General features: G+C 38.5%; 1 protein-coding gene across 2 annotated transcripts; it reads left to right on the top strand.

Moving 5' to 3' along the window:
* Positions 1-6,219: 6,219 nt before the first annotated feature.
* Positions 6,220-14,724, top strand: scly (selenocysteine lyase). Of its 2 annotated transcripts, XR_013193015.1 has the most exons (14): positions 6,220-6,349; positions 6,721-6,836; positions 6,943-7,052; positions 7,355-7,455; positions 8,856-9,039; positions 9,256-9,383; positions 9,690-9,851; positions 9,939-10,045; positions 10,166-10,202; positions 10,391-10,474; positions 11,245-11,708; positions 12,060-12,162; positions 12,515-12,590; positions 13,511-14,724. XR_013193015.1 is itself a non-coding variant. In XM_077198921.1 (13 exons), the coding sequence occupies exons 2-13, from the start codon at positions 6,724-6,726 to the stop codon at positions 13,662-13,664; spliced, it is 1,359 nt and encodes a 452-aa protein (XP_077055036.1). In that variant the 5' UTR covers positions 6,220-6,349; positions 6,721-6,723; the 3' UTR covers positions 13,665-14,724. The 2 variants fall into 2 exon arrangements, 1 of the variants encoding a protein (XP_077055036.1); XM_077198921.1 differs by lacking the exon at positions 11,245-11,708.
* The last annotated feature ends 430 nt before the right edge of the window (positions 14,725-15,154 follow it).

The raw sequence follows: 15,154 nt of genomic DNA, 5'->3' as shown, positions 1-15,154 counted from the left end.
CATGAGACGTGAGATGTTCCGGCATGGCTTGTTCGGGTGAGTTGTTCTAGCTTTCCAGCTAGCAGTGCTCAGGCAGAGGTGAGCAGCCACAGCCTCTTCGAGGGGCGGCAAAGACTTGTAGCCCTTCTTTGTTGCGCCATCCACAACTCATGCTTGCAGAATATATCCGCTGGTCTGCCTGTGAAAACAGGACCGGTGATGGTGTCCGAGCCGGAGAAAGCGAAGCATGCGGGGTCGTGGCTGGCGTGGGCTCGCTAACTTCCATGCTCTCGGGCTGACGCTGGCGGCGATGCTTCTTCGGCCTAGGCCGAAGCAGCACGGGAAACGGGAGTGCGAGAGGCGCGGCGTCGCCATCCTTGGTGAGGGCTAGCCGCGTCCACAGCACCAAAACAGGCATGCCCTCGCAGAGACAGCAGCCGCCAGCAGAGAGTGCAGATTCCGCGTGGGCAGGCCCCAGGCATGACATGCACTCTGAATGCCCATCGCCCTCGTGCAGATTGGATCGGCACGTGGCGCAAGTCGAACGAGGCATTTGAAACAACGCTTGTTCGAATCCTTCACTGTAAGAAAAACAGATAATCAAAAGGATATAACCCTGATGATCGCCGGATGGCCACTGGAGAACGGCAACAGGAGAGAGAGCGGCTTCCAGGTGAGTGAAGGCACAGTCCGCTGTGTGACGGCTCGTTCTGGCAGAGAAGGCTTGTTTCCACAGCAATAGCTTAAAATTTTTCCGGAGGACACAGAGACAAAAGTTGTTGCTGAAGTCTCGCATTGGCCGAGACACACGCAATTCAACCAGTTCACACGCTCACACGCCACACTGTGTATTTCTCGCGCTAAAAAGGCAATGCCAACCAAGTTGTCCTGCAAGCTTTATATATAACGTTGTATACGAGGCGCAGGCACTCAAAGTGAAGTTTCCTGCCGCTAGCACGTATCTCGGCCAGACTGTGTTCGTTACTAGGCAACATAGATGCGTGAACACACGGAAGTTAACGGAACATTCTCGGCCACCGTACGTTCGTTACTAGGTAACCAACAACATCGTGCCAACACACACACATCGTGATGGAGAAGGTAAGTTGGAAGAAAGCTCGTCTAACATTTTTAGGCTAGAACATTTAATATATAGCTCATAGTATACATTATTATTGATGCAGTCAAAAACTCTACAACTACTTTGCAACCAGGCCAGAAGCTTTGGCTCAGTTTGGCAAGCTTATGTTATCTGAAACTAAGGGAAATATTAGTGGGTATGGGAAGGAATGTAGATGTATTTCTTCATTTTATTTTAAATTATATATTATACTGTACTGTATTAATAGTCTTTCTAGTTACATTAAGCCCCCTACCCCTGTTATCAAGGAATGAAAATGTGCAACAAACACTTACAACACAAAACACTTTTCATAAGCTGGAGTGTGTACTCTAGTGTACACACACACACACACACACACACACCTTAATACTCTAATATGTCCATTTGTTCACAATTTCCTACCAGACAATAAATCATTATACCATTTCGACTAGACACATTCAAAATGCAAAAAGATTTGTTTTTCCAAACTGTTTGGAGCAATTTGTTATATTTTTGTAATTTTTGTATATTTGTAATTTTGAAATATAACATTAAAGAGTATATTTGCTCTGTCATTTATCAGATTTGCCAATTGTTATAATTTCAATTTGTGCTGGTTAATTATGAACAATGGGTAAAATTCAAGGGGGGGTAATCCATCAGCCGGAAACTGAAGCCTCGCGGGGGCCGCCATTGTAGCAGAACTTCACCTGCTGTTAGCATTCCATTGACTCCCATTCATTTTGGCGTCACTTTGACAGTGAATAACTTTACATCTGAGGCGTCCAAAGACTTCATTTGTCCATTGTTTATTTCTTTTCTTTTTTTCAATTGTCTTTTTATTGATTTTTAACATTTTATTAACATAAGAGAGAGAAGAAATTTATTTTTAAAATAATAATAATAATAATAATAATAAAAAAGGACTTGAGTCTATCCCCGTCAAACAATTGTTGGAATTGCTGTACACCATTTCCTCTCCACTTTGCGAACAAGGAACCACCAATAGACGGTGGCAGATCTGGGTTTAAGGATATTTTACCAAATTCCCACAGAACTTATTTATATCTTGCCAAGCCTGAAGAGTGTTGTAAACTACATATGTTTTTGTTATTTGATGTAGTGCATTTATATTGTTAATGAATGGTAGCAAGGTTGTAGATATAGGAGTACAAAGTTCTTCTTCTATATCTATCCAGTGTGCATTATTACATTTTTGCACCAAACTAATCAGGCCCTTTGTCTGGGCTGCCCAGTAGTACATCTGTAAGTCTGGTAATGTCAGTCCCCCGTTCTCTCTAGATTTTGTTAAAGTTTTGAAAGCTATTCTTGGCAAGGAGTTTTTCCAGATGAAAGAGGTTAACATTTTGTTTATAGATTTAAAGAATGTTTTATCCAAGTAACAGGGCAGTGACTGAAATAAATAACTAAAACGGGGCAGAACTTTCATTTTAATTACATTAATTCGTCCAAGAAATTAGATGGGGAGCATTTTCCAATGTTCTTATTCCTCCTTAATCTTTTTAAGCAATGGAATGTAATTTATGGGGTAAAGATCCTTGAGTTTTAGGGCCACATTCACCCCAAGCTGTTTTGGGCCCAGGTGAACGGTGAGATTGCCCTGAGGCTATTAGAGACTGACGAGTTAATAATGCATTGGATTTTGTCAAATTGATTTTATAGCCCGATATTGTCCCAAATTTAGCGATAAGGTCTAATACTGCTGGGATTGATCGCTCTGGGCTAGTTAAGTATAGAATTATATCATCAGCATAAAGTGAAATTTTGTTCTGTGTTTTCCCGATATTGATACCAGCAATCTCTTCATTAGCCCGTATGGCTTCTGCGAGTGGTTCAATTGCCAAATTAAATAAAAATGGAGATGGAGGGCATCCCTGCCGGCAGCCTCTAAACAAATCAAATTTTTCAGTGAGGTTACCATTTATACATATTTGGGCTTGTGGGTTGCTATACATAGTTCTGACCCACCCAATACATTTTTTACCAAGATTACATTTCTCCAGAACGGCAAACAAATATGACCACTCGACCCTGTCAAACGCTTTTCTGCATCAAGCGAAAGTAGTAGGGCTGTTCTGTTGTGTAGGGCCGAGTGATCAATTATATTTAATAGCCTCCGGATATTGTAAGATGCATAGCGTGCCTTCACAAAACCGGGCTGATCAGGATTAATAATCTGGGGCAACAGGTCTTCCAGTCTGCGTGCAATTAATTTAGATAATATCTTTAAGTCAACTGGAAGTAATGAAATTGGGCGAAAAGATGCGCATTCGGCAGTGTCCTTGTCCTTCTTGTGTATTAAAGATATTATTGCGGTCTTCATAGTGTCAGGAAGAATGCCCTTTTCAAAAAAATCAGTAACCATGGGCATGAAAAGTGGCTCGATTTGCACCCAGAAAGCCTTATAGGATTCCATAGAATTTCCGTCCAAACCTGGAGTTTTTCCAGAGGGCATTGACTGGATTGCTTGTAACACCTCATCTGGGGTAAATGAAGCACTCAACTGCTCCTTCTCATCCTCTGAGATAGAGGGTAGTGATATTTTTTTCAAAAATCGGTGAATATCTGTTGCGGAGGGATTTTCTGACGCGTATAGCTGTGTATAAAAATCAAGAAATGAGGACTTAATTGATTGAGTATCATATTTCAACTGACCTGCCGCATTAAGTGTACACTTTATTGTACTTTCTACACGTTCTTTTTTGAGTTGATTGGCTAGAAGTCTACTTGGCTTGTTGCCATATTCATGATATTGCTGTTTGGTAAAGAATAGAAGTTTTTTTGATATGTTCTGTTTGAATGAGATTAAGATTAGTTCTGACTGCATTTAGGTTTCTCAAGTTTTCCTCTGTAGGAGAGCGTTTATGGCATTGTTCTAAGTTGATTAACTCTTAAGTTGTTCTGTTTGTTTAAGAATAGATTTTTTTTTTGCAGATGCGTAAGAGATCAACTGGCCCCTAATGACTGCCTTAGCTGCATCCCACATCACTGCCGGGGTAACAGGGGGTACACGCATTATCCTGTCTGTACTGCTCTAACCGTTTTCTAATATTATTACAAGCATCCATATCTGTGAGGAGGGAGGCATTAAATCTCCATTGTTTGGTTTGAATTGTCTGCTGGGGGAAGTATAAGCGCAGGTAGACTGGTGAGAGATCTGATATAAGAATGGGCCCAATATCGCATGAAACTATGGATGAGAGATGATCCTGAGGTATAAAAAAAAAATTCTAATCGAGAGTATGATTTGTGTCTAGCCGAATACAAAGTGTAGTCTTTCCTTGTAGGATTAAGTTCTCTCCAAACATCGACCAGGCCCACATCAGCTGAGGCTAACCTCAGAGTCTTAGAAGTGTTGGGGTTAGACAGTGCATTGTTTATTTCTAAAGAAACACGACAATGTATAAAAGGCTCCATTACTTTGTATCTTACGTAATGGCCCCGTAGAAGCCGTTTTTGTAAAAAATAGGCTAACAATTTCGTCATAACCACGCGACTTTGTGTCGCACAATAGATAAATTACCGTATAGACAGGAGGAGAAGCTCGCAGGCAATCTTTTACTCTCTATGAGGCAATCAGGGGGACATAGAGGCATAAAGTCAAGGGAGAAGCCCATAGATAGAGAGTCCATAAAAGCAACAGGACAAAATATTTCAACAACGTTTTTAAGGAATTAGGTGATTCAGATTTGTCTTGCCACAGCTACTAGAAGATTTACAACTGTCAGACTGTCGTCAAGCTCAGTTTGAGCCTGCTCCTCCCCTAACCGCATGTGATCTCACTCCAAGCTTTTGATAAAACTTGAGAACCCTGTGAAATAGAGAAAATCTGCTATAATGGCGAATTCGAGTTCCTTTATAGGCGCTCTGACGTGTGACTATACGCTGATAGATGATTGGCGCACATGTCAGAGGCGCCTTCGCCATTGGATGTGCAGTTGCTGCAGCACAGCCAGTGAGTGAGCCAGTCTCTCACTGTGCTTGCTGTGCAGCTGCAATGCGTTTTACATAAAAGCTTCAATAATCTGAGGAAAAGAGTTTCCTCATTGCGTATAGCTACGCAATATGAAGTGTCCGTTCTCGAAAGGGGAAGCTAGGAACCAGCCACGAATTATACTTCCGGGTTCTGACGTCATACCTGCACCACTCTTGTTATACTATAATTACGTATAACATAGAAGTCTGTTGAGATATAAATTCGCAATTGTGAGAATAAAGTCATAATTGCGAGCTATAAACTCAAAATTATATTTTTTTAACTTGTCGCAATTACCCTTTTTTAAAATGTGGCAGAAAGCTTCCATAGCATGAATGAAGGTCAATGTCATAAAGAACGACAAGTCTGATTCAACGCTGGCATTACTGATTGATTTTGAGAAGAGAACGAGCAAAATACTATTAGCCACTCTAGATGCCTGGTATCTGAATTACAAATACCATAATGAGAACACCTTATAATGAGAACACACATTTTGCCATACAAAAAAGTTTGTATGTGTCTGGCAACAAGGCTTCTCAGCACAGTAATTTGATTGGCTATAATAGCAGCTGTCAGTCATTTATCTTTTGTAAGGTCAGTTCTCATTTTGACATTTTTTTAAAATCTAATTTGCAAATGGATCACTCAACTAGGCTACAAGACTTAACTTCTTTTACAGCTCTTATTTATTTTCCTTTATCCCATGAAATCCCTTCTAATGTCCACTTAAATCCCTTAATCCTTTAATTCCACCAATGTTCAAGTTACAGCCTTAATTGCTTCAAGGCTAGTATCTATTTTCATGCTGCTACAAATTATTTTTTAGCTACTATTATCTATTCCATTGGTACCAGTTATTCTTTAGGTATTAGTGTTTATTCTTTAGGTACTAATATGTTTTTTAAAGAAACTTAAATGTTAAAACGGTTTGCCATTCTGTCTTGCCTCAAATCTGATGAACAACATTTTACGCTACTACGACGAAGGCTTAGTTCATGAATATTAATAACGTGACGTACCACGAACCATGAAGCCTTGGCTTGACTGGAAGCCCTTTAATGTTTACCATGTAACGTCAGCACGATCTGATTAATATTTCATGAATCTAAGCCTTCGCTGTAGTAGAGAAACAGCGACCGTCTAGAGAGGAGTGTGTTTCCGGTTCAAAGTACAACGTGCTTCGATCTGACCAGAAGCGTTCTGGATCTGACCTATCACCAGTTTAACCGTGAATCATTGACAGGACATACGCTTAAGAATAAAAGGTCAGTAAATTGTATATAATTACATAGGTTCATCAGGGTTATCAGTAGTTATCTCAGCGACGGTTCTTGTAAAGCGACTGTAAAGGCAGTTAAACAATCAAAGTGATTTTATTGCTAACTTACACTGTGTTGCATTAAATTTAATTTAGATTAAATGTCAACCTTGTATTAACAACCATGTCTTGTCTAAACCAAGAAAGAAGAAAGAAAAAGCCTTATATATTATATTTGTGACGTGACCCAAGCCTTGTTATGACATGACCCGTACTGTTTTTGTCGTTAGTGGTCATACTTTTAAAGCAGTTTTTATTGCCATGCATGTTTAGACTGATGTACAGTATTTTGTCCTTTTATCTACCAATGTAATCCAGATAATGGCTGAGAAGATTGATACCCCTCTCATCCTGGATCATAATCTATGGGGAACCTTAACACATCATTGTGCAGCTGACCAGGATCATCATGGTGTGGCTGATGGACCAGACAGGTAATGAATATGCCAATATAGGTCCTAGACTGGACATGAAGTCATTCGCATTCGATATGCCGCATGATTCAGAATGTAGTTTGTAAAACCGCTTTGTCCGCTGCAGAATATACATGGATTACAACGCCACCACACCAGTCGAGCCAGAGGTGATCAAGGTTGTTACTGATGCTTTAACTGATGCATGGGGAAATCCCAGCAGTAATTACCTACCAGGTATGAGGCTCTCAAAGATAGATGTATAGCAGACCTTGACCACTGACATATCACATTTAAAGGGATAGTCTACCCAAAAATGAAAATTCTGTCATCATTTACTCAGTCACGTCTTTCCAAAACTTTGTTGATTTCCATTTACTTCCATTGTATGCGCAAAAAACACTGATACATTTCTTGAAAGAAAGAAAGTCGAACAGGTTTGGAATAAAATGAGGGTTTGTAAATTATGACAGAATTGTCATTTTTGGGGAAGAACTATCCCTTGAACACATGCTCATATAGTTTTCCACCAATACTAGGTCTGAATGCCAGAGACATCATTTACCATTCCAGAGACACCATTGCAAGGATGGTTGGTGGAAAAGCAGCAGACATTATTTTTACTTCAGGAGGAACTGAGGTGAGGGTTTCAAGAGCACAGTTCAAACAGAATTTAGTAAATGTTCTTTTTTCCTCCTTTTTGCTAGCACAATATTGAAGGACTTTAACAGCTGTTTCATATGGGTAATTCACATTTCATGAAAACAATAATTATAGTGAGTAAAAAATAATAGTAATATAAATGAATGGACTTTTTAAGGAATCATTTTTTTTCTGCAAATTCACTTCTGTTGTTGCTCTGTTCTAGACCCGATAAAGGTGCAGTCACATTTACAGTTGCATGGCGAAATTTCGTAGGCAAAGTCCAGTAATTTCAATATGAATCTTTGTTATCGGGAGTCTCGCGCGAGCATCAAATTTATTAATGTGACTGCATCTTTGATATTGTTGGTTCCTTTATAATAAATAACCTGTGTTTTTACTCATTTGTATTTGTACTTAATTAATGCACGTAATGTATTCATTTAGTACGGTAATTGCCTGTTCACACTAAAACGAATATTAACTACATAAATTTAATGCAATCAAAAACATTTATTTTAATTAATGGTAATGCGTCTATTTAGACAAACACAAACATTTGCATGCCATCAGTGTGACAAGTTTTTTTAAGGAGAGATGTTCTAATTTATTTCCATTGCCCGGGAATTGCTTTAATGTCCACATCCGGACACATGCGTCGTGTGTCCGCGCAGCTTACAAAGTATACTCAACTACGGACTACCGCAGATGGTCGAGTTCGACACATGCGCACAACTATTGCGTATTGCCAACAAGTATGTTCTGTATGTGTACAGTCCGCGCAGTGTCAAAAATTGGGCTGCATACAGACGGTGTTTACAGGCATCCCCGAATCCTCCTGATGACAAAAATGACGTCAGGCGGACAGTGCGTGGACGGCAGAAGTATTCTTTTGCCAAAAAATAAATTAAAAAAGTATACTTTGGGCTTAAAGGATTAGTTCATTTTAAAATGAAAATTAGCCCATGATTTACTCACCCTCAAGCCATCCTAGGTGTATATCACTTTCTTCTTTCAGATGAATAAAATCAGAGTTATATTAAAAAATATCCTGGCTCTTCCAAGTTTTATAATGGCAGTGGATTGCAACCAACAGATTAAAGCTCAAAAACGTGCATCCATCCATCATAAACATACTCCAAACGGCTTCGGTGAGCTCATAAAGGCCTTCTGAAGTAAAACGATGAGTTTGTGTAAGAAAAACACATTCGTGTTGGTGTGAACCAGCCTTCACAATTGAAACACTATCCGTAACGCTTCTTGTGGTAGTCCTAATGATGTATGGCGCTCGTGTTGAGAGGTGCGTTGAATACATGAAAAACAAAAAAAATCAGGTATTCAGAAGAAATTATTCCACTTTATCTTTATTTTTTTTCTCTTTTTCTCCTGGACTTTCAGGCCAATAATCTGGTGTTTCACACAGCTGTGGAGCACTTCAGGAAGAGCAAGACTTCTGCAGAGGGAGGCATTAACAGCCAGCAGCTGAATGGAAGAGGCTTCTTACCTCATATTATCATCTCTAATGTAGAGCATGACTCCATCAAACTCACAGCTAAACACTTGCTAAAAGAGGGCAAAGCAGGTTAGTTAGCAGGACTGGACTTTTGGTCTAAAACTTCAAATGGAGTCTTTGTTCTCTAAAGGTTTAGCTTGAGGAAGTGGACATTACCTCAATTTACTAATATAACTGAGATTATTGCATCCAAAATGTATCTATTGCTATCTGTATTAAAATGTGAACATGAATGAATGCAAGATATTTGTGCTCTGATTGGACCTTATTGGATTCTCGTTGTAGATGTCACATTTGTGCCCGTTTCCAAGGTGACGGCACGGGTAGAGGTTGAGGATGTCATTGCAGCGATTCGTCCCACCACCTGCTTGGTGTCGATCATGCTGGCCAATAATGAGACAGGCATCATTATGGTGAGCATGTTGCCCTGACAGCAGTGTGTCAAACTATTTCATAGTTAAACAATATAACATAACATAACATAAAAAATAAAACATAAATTGTTTTGGCCAGTGGGACAAGGCTTTATTGCGAGTGTAAAATCGCATTTATAAACACATTTTTTATAAACATTATGTTAAAAAGTAACTTACATTGTAGATGTAGTATGGCCAGTTAATTTTTGCTGTGCTAATGAAAATAATACTATAGATTTTTTTTTTACTGCCATGATTTAGCATAAGCACTCAGAGTAACTGATGAGATTCTCCCTTCAACAGCCAATTAAGGATATTTGTCAGAGGGTGAAGGATGTAAACAAACAGAGGGCAACATCAGCTCCCAGAATCCTCCTGCACACTGATGCAGCCCAGGCTGTCGGAAAGATACGAGTGGATGCACATGAGCTGGGAGTAGACTACATTACCATTGTAGGACACAAGGTAAGTAACAAGAGACGGTGTTGATTTCTCATCTCTCTCTAAGCGAAGAAAATTAGAGATCACAATCCTGTTGATGGTGTGTTCCAGTTTTATGGCCCTCGAATCGGTGCTTTGTTCGTGAATGATCCTGGAACCACAACCCCTGTTTACCCTCTGCTTTTTGGAGGAGGACAAGAGCGCAACTTCAGGCCAGGGTATGACATGGTTTATTGTGTGATGTGGTTTCATGTATGTGTGATGAATTATTGAATATAATTTAAAAAAAAGTATGTTTCCGACTCTGGAATCAATACTGTGGTCTCTTTATTTCTCAGAACTGAGAACACTGCAATGATAGCAGGCCTGGGAAAGGTAATACCCACTATATATATATATATATTATATTTCATTTCATTCATTCATTCATTACAGTATAGTTAACTCAATGTATATTTATGTATTCACTTATTTTATTTGTTTATTTTCAGTATAAAATTTGCTGTTTGTACATGCGAAAAAAAATTAAAATACCTTTTTTTTTTCTGGGTGGTGGGGTAAAGGCTGCCGAATTGGTAAGCTTAAATCTAGCTGAGTATGAAGCCCAATTCCTGGATATCCGATGTTATCTAGAGCAGAAGCTGCTTGTAAGTCTTGTTTCTGCTTTATAGATGACTGGTACATATTTCAGTGGATATTACTTTAGTATATATTTGTGCTTTCAAATCAATTAATCGTGATTTAACACACCAGACATAACAGTCTGTGTGTGTGTGTATACAGTACAGGTCAAAAATTTGGAAACATTACTGTTTTTAACATTTTTGAAAGAAGTCTCTTATGCTCATCAAGGCTGCATTTATTTGATCAAAAATACAGAAAAACTGTAATAGTGAAATAGTATTACAATTTAAAATAATGATTTTCTATTTTATTAAAACAAGAAAAATAAGGATGCGATGTAATCCATTGACAGCCCTATGTATATGTGCACACATATATTTACAAACTTTTATGTTAGATGTGATTAATTGCAATTAATAGATTTGACAACACTGATGAATCGTATCTAACATAAACGTGTATATATACATATTATTGGTGTGTGTGTGTATATATAATCAAACCAAAATTTATTCAGACACCTTCAACATTTCTCACATAATAACAGTTTAGAAAATGGTAATAAAATATGACAAGAGCTCAGAGTTATCAAATCAGTTGATATTTCACTGAATTAGGTTGAATAGCTCTCAGCTGGTAAATTTAAATACACAATTAGATAATACCAATTTAGGTCAACCAATTACCAACCAATGCTTAATTTTGTTCAGTCAGTGGTGTAAAAAGGTTGCATTAGCAATTAAAGAAAAAACCCTTAAGCGAAACATAATAATAATTCGTTAAATTTATATAGTGCTTTTCTAGGTACTCAAATAGAAGGGGGGGTGTCTCCTCAACCACTACCAATGTGCAGCATCCACCTGGATGATGCGACGGCAGCCATATTGCGCCAGAACGCCCACCGCACACCAGCTAGTTGGTGGAGAGGATACAGAGTGATGAAGCCAGTCAGTATATATGAGGATGATTAGGAGGCCATTATGGGAAGAAGCCAATGGGCAAATTTGGCCAGGATGCCGGGATTACACCCCTACTCTTTTTCCAAAGGACATCCTGGGATTTTTAATGACCACAGAAAGTCAGGACCTCAGTTTAACGTCTCATCCGAAGGACGGTGTTCTTTGACAGTATAGTGTCCCCATCACTATACTGGGTGTGTTAGGACCCACACAGACCACAGGGTGAGCACCCCCTGCTGGCCTCACTAACACCTTCTCCGGCAGCAATCTAGTTTTCCCCAGGAGGTCTCATATCCAGGTACTGACCAGGCTCAACCCTGCTTAGCTTCAGTGGGCAAAAAAACTAACACATGGCTAGGTCCAAGTGTCTGAGTAATTTTCGGTCCCAAATTTTTATAAATTATACTGGTAGTCCACTGTATGAAGAATTTAGGTGTATAAAATGTCACAGTTTACTTTATTTTTTCCATCCTCACTTACATAAATTAACTTTAGTGTCCTGCACCCACTAGTAAAAAAAAAAATTCAAAAATTGTATCTGGTGTCCGAATAATTTTTGGTTTGACTGTATATACAGTACATATATATATACACCTGAATATATTTCATATTTATTTTTTCGTATTTTTATTGTATTTAAATTTTTCAGGCTGTCTTTGGAAAAGATAAGATTCACTTTAACAGCCATTTTTCCGGATCAGGCGTTTTGCCCAACACATGCAATGTTTCCATTCTGGGAAGAGGACTTCAAGGTGAGTGGATGACCATTTTCTATCCTCATAATTTGTCTTTCACAGTACATAATTATATATGATTATACCTCCTGATATTTACAGGTTCAAAATGTCACCTACATTTATAGTGCACAAATATTCATTAAACATTCATAAAGATTAATCACAGACATGATTATATTCAAGCTTGATTAAATGACATGCAATTCCAGTGGCTCCATTTTCCATAACAACATCAGTGATGTTTTTTTTTGTTTTTTTGTATTGGTCATTTGTATTGGTCAGAAGTAGGTCAGGTCTTGACCCTGCAGATTTGTAAAACACAAGAGCTCTTGTGAATAATTGATAAGACTGTTCCCCCCTGCCGTAGGGCGTAGAGTACTGTCCACCTGTAGGAGGTTGTTGGCCAGTGTCGGAGCTGCCTGCCACTCAGACAGAGGAGACCAGTAAGTCATCTGTACTTACAATGAAAATGTTTGGGGTCAATATCAGTTGATTTTTGTATAAGGACATTTGTGAGATTTCTCCACTTTTGTCAAATCCTGTCCCTTGAACCCCTAAATGATTTTTGTTTACTATGTGCTCTTAAATACAGCTAAACCATATATATATATATATATTTTTAAATCTTTTAAATTGTATATTACAATATATAACCAACGATACAAATGTTTAAACATGGTTTTCAGCTTTTTATTGTTAACAAGCTCTCCTTTTAAGACCTGTTTACACTAAGAACAATAACTATAATGATAACTATATTAGTGTCCACATCATCGGCGAATAGTGATTATTCTAAACACAGTCTTCAGGTAAGTTCTGTGAACATAATTTCAGCACACAACTATCCTGCAAGTCAGATGGATTTTCATTGGCTCTCAATGTATTTATCATTCATCAGCTGAAAGAAAGGTAGTACTGAAAGTGTATTCATCGACATCTTTCGCTGTGCCGTTATCATTGTAATTATGGTGTGGACTTTAGAGTTACAGTTACAGTTAGAGTTAGAGTGATTTTTCAAACTTTATGATTATATTATTGTTTTATTTATCTTTCATGGTGTGGACGGTGTTTAATCTATGACGCTAGTAAGTCTACACATTACTATATATATAACAAATCTTCAAAGTGAATTTCATGCTTTCATTGTTAAATATTTTCTTTAAAAAAGTATATTGATGGCTCAAAGTATTCATGTTTAAATGTTTAAGTGATTAGAGCGCACAAAGACAAGTTCACTAGAACGTGGAAAATGAAGTTTATCTGGGCCTTTAGTCTGAATAAACCTTGATGTGTTTGTTCTTTCCATAAGATTTTAATCCGTAATCCTTTTTATGTAAATTTTGTTCTGCTCTTAACTCCTTAGACCTTCCCATATTCTTCTAAGCTGTGGGATTCCGTATGATGTGGCTACCAACGCTCTGAGGATTAGTCTGGGTAGAAGTACCTCCCGTGAAGATGTGGACATTGTCGTGGAGGATCTGAGAGACACTGTAGAGCAACTGGAGCGAATGAACTAGCACCATTTGTTCCCTGAGGTGTGGATGTTGCACAATGGTTTATTTAGTCTACAGCTATGTGGCTTTGCACTAATTCGTTAGTGGCATGAGTATAGGATTCAGGTTTTAGGGTCATCTTCGGGTTGCACTATATGCATCTCCAATCTATTTATTTAATGTAATATTATATTTGATATAAATCTTATTTGGTTAACATTTGATATATTGAACTGCAGGGAATTTACTGTAGCTGATAAATAGTTTTTAAACTTTAAACAGCTTGTATATAGGGGTGTGCTATATGTATCTTCTATGATAATATATTATAATTGATATTTTAGCAATGTGGGAGCTGACATTGAGTATGTCACTCACTTTGCATAAACCAAACAAAAGCACACCTTGAGAGTCCACACTATTCACTGCTTGTTGTAGCCTATTAGAATGCAGTTAGAATGTCCCCAAAATTCAAAATATTGGGGCAAAAAATGTCCCTGTATGAGTTTTTGTCTTTTATATTTATATCATATGATATAGTTAAGCAATATCACACAAACGAGTGTTTTTTTTTTCCCAGAATATCTGCACAATTGCAAGTGGGATAATGAAATTTTTATACAAGATAAAAAACAAAACAAGAAGTATGTTACATGTTAGACACTATATTGTAAAATTTTGCCAACGAATAGTTCCAAACCATCTTAAGTATTTGGTTTAGGTATTTAGGGGTCAGTCTCGTATTATATTTCATACACTGTGATGCTTTTTTTATTTTTATGGTTTCATATTTGAATTATGTGTAAAAAGATAGATGTACAAAATAGTTCCAATTATGTTGTAGGTGTTCATTCCCTATTTTTCAGGGAGAGACAAAGACCTGTTCATTGTAACTTAGCGGCTGCACTTACATTGGAATGTGACGGAGCGTGCACCTTCAGAATGAGACCGAGATATCTGTTACCAATACAACAAAGCTGCAACAGCATTATTAAATGAGCTAAATGGACTCTCTTTAACGTCTCAGTGCTGATCTGATCTCACCTGACACTAAATCATTAAAGTTCATATTGCTCTAACCAAACTGCCCCATTCTAATTCCTTGTTGTCTTTCCAGACACTTTCTTGGCCATTCAGACAGAAATGAATTTTTAACATGTGAAAGTGAGGCTCACTGTAATCTCTAATCACATGCCACATGCCTGCACACCAGTCACACACGTTTTAGTAGGTCTTCAGAGGCCAGTTCTCTCATTACTCTTGTGTCTGCTGCCAGAAGAGAGGGCAACCTTGAGCAGGTTGGTAAGCGAGCACAAAGGCAACAGCCGGGCCATGCAGAGCACCGGTGCATTGCGACGTCTTTCATTACCTTTACAGCTCACCGGGCCAGACCTGCTCCTCGCCTCCGCTCACCCAACCCCGCCAGCTGGCAGACGCTTAGGTGTCGGCTTCCCCTGTGCGTGTGCATGTGTGCCGCGGGGGGTAGGTTGAGTTGCCCTAGGCACCCTCCGAAT

This window comes from Siphateles boraxobius, unplaced genomic scaffold (assembly GCF_051911475.1).
Source record: "Siphateles boraxobius isolate OS27281-9 unplaced genomic scaffold, OSU_SipBor_1 41, whole genome shotgun sequence".
Lineage (NCBI taxonomy): Eukaryota > Metazoa > Chordata > Actinopteri > Cypriniformes > Leuciscidae > Siphateles > Siphateles boraxobius.
This window is presented reverse-complemented; position numbering and strand designations above follow the sequence as displayed.

Bases quoted from the DNA above. Each gene is read 5' to 3' on its own strand.
- scly (XM_077198921.1), top strand. From the start codon at position 6,724: ATGGCTGAGAAGATTGATACCCCTCTCATCCTGGATCATAATCTATGG. The intron at 9,852-9,938 runs GTAAGTAACAAG...GGTGTGTTCCAG, and splicing joins TTACCATTGTAGGACACAAG to TTTTATGGCCCTCGAATCGG. The intron at 12,591-13,510 runs GTAAGTCATCTG...TTAACTCCTTAG, and splicing joins CACTCAGACAGAGGAGACCA to ACCTTCCCATATTCTTCTAA.